Source organism: Anneissia japonica, unplaced genomic scaffold (genome assembly GCF_011630105.1).
Source record: "Anneissia japonica isolate Jap-2015-1 unplaced genomic scaffold, ASM1163010v1 scaffold204929_len1133_cov113, whole genome shotgun sequence".
Classification (NCBI taxonomy): domain Eukaryota; kingdom Metazoa; phylum Echinodermata; class Crinoidea; order Comatulida; family Comatulidae; genus Anneissia; species Anneissia japonica.
In genome coordinates this window covers 1-1,133 of record NW_022748021.1, presented here as the reverse complement: position 1 = coordinate 1,133, position 1,133 = coordinate 1, and the positions used below count along the sequence as shown (strand labels likewise).

Sequence of the window (1,133 nt, the reverse complement as noted above, 5' to 3'; positions counted from 1 at the left end):
ATCACTCGATCCTGATACCATTCCGTCACCTGTGACACCATTCTCATTTGTAGCTTGAATATCTAGTGTTGCTGCTGTATTATCATTGCTTGCTTCTGATGGGTGTGCTTCGGTTATGCCATCATTTGAATTTGTAGCATAGGAGTCTGTTATTGCTTCTGTATTATCATCACTCGATTCTGATACCATTCCGTCACCTGTGAATCCATTTTCATTTGTAGCTTGAATATCTAGTGTTGCTGCTGTATTATCATTGCTTGCTTCTGAGGGCTGTGCTTCGGTTATGCCATCATTTGAATTTGTAGCATAGGAGTCTGTTATTGCTTCTGTATTATCATCACTCGATTCTGATACCATTCCGTCACCTGTGACTCCATTTTCATTTGTAGCTTGAATATCTAGTGTTGCTGCTGTATTATCATTGTTTGCTTCTGAAGGCTGTGCTTCGGTTATGCCATCATTTGAATTTGTAGCATAGGAGTCTGTTATTGCTTCTGTATTATCATCACTCGATCCTGATACCATTCCGTCACCTGTGACATCATTCTCATTTGTAGCTTGAATATCTAATGTTGCTGCTGTATTATCATTGCTTGCTTCTGATGGATGTATATCGGTCATACCACCATTTTCATTTGTAACATGGTAATCTGTTATCGCTTCTGTATTTTCATAACTTGATCCTGATGACATTTCGTCAACTGTGGCACTATTTATATTTGAAGCAAATGTATCTGGGGTTGCTGCTGTGTTATCATTGCTTGATTCTGATGGATGTACGTCGGATATTTCACCATTATCGTTAATTATAGTATGGGAATCTGCAATTGCCTCTGTATTATCGTTACTTGAATCCGTACTTGATCCTGATGCCATTTCGTCGACAGTGAAAACATTCACCTCTGTAGCATGTACATCAGTTGTTTCTGCTGTATTATCGTTACTTGCTTCTGATGGTTGTACATCTGGTGTGGCACCATCTACAGCTGTGGCACCGTTTTCATTTGTAGCATGGACATCAGTTATTGTTGCTGCATTATCATCACTTGCTGTATTATCGTTACTTGCTTCTGATGGTTGTACTTCCGTTACGGTTGATTGTCTGTCAGAAGTGATAGTTGTATCAGCCGTAG

General features: G+C 39.5%; 1 protein-coding gene across 1 annotated transcript; it reads right to left on the bottom strand.

The window, feature by feature from the left end:
• Positions 1-18: 18 nt before the first annotated feature.
• Positions 19-1,082, bottom strand: LOC117120657 (dentin sialophosphoprotein-like; the record flags this gene model as incomplete). Its single annotated transcript, XM_033265682.1, has 1 exon — positions 19-1,082. A coding segment is annotated over one exon (1,064 nt), but the record flags the coding sequence as incomplete, so codon positions are not given.
• Between the last annotated feature and the right edge of the window lie 51 nt (positions 1,083-1,133).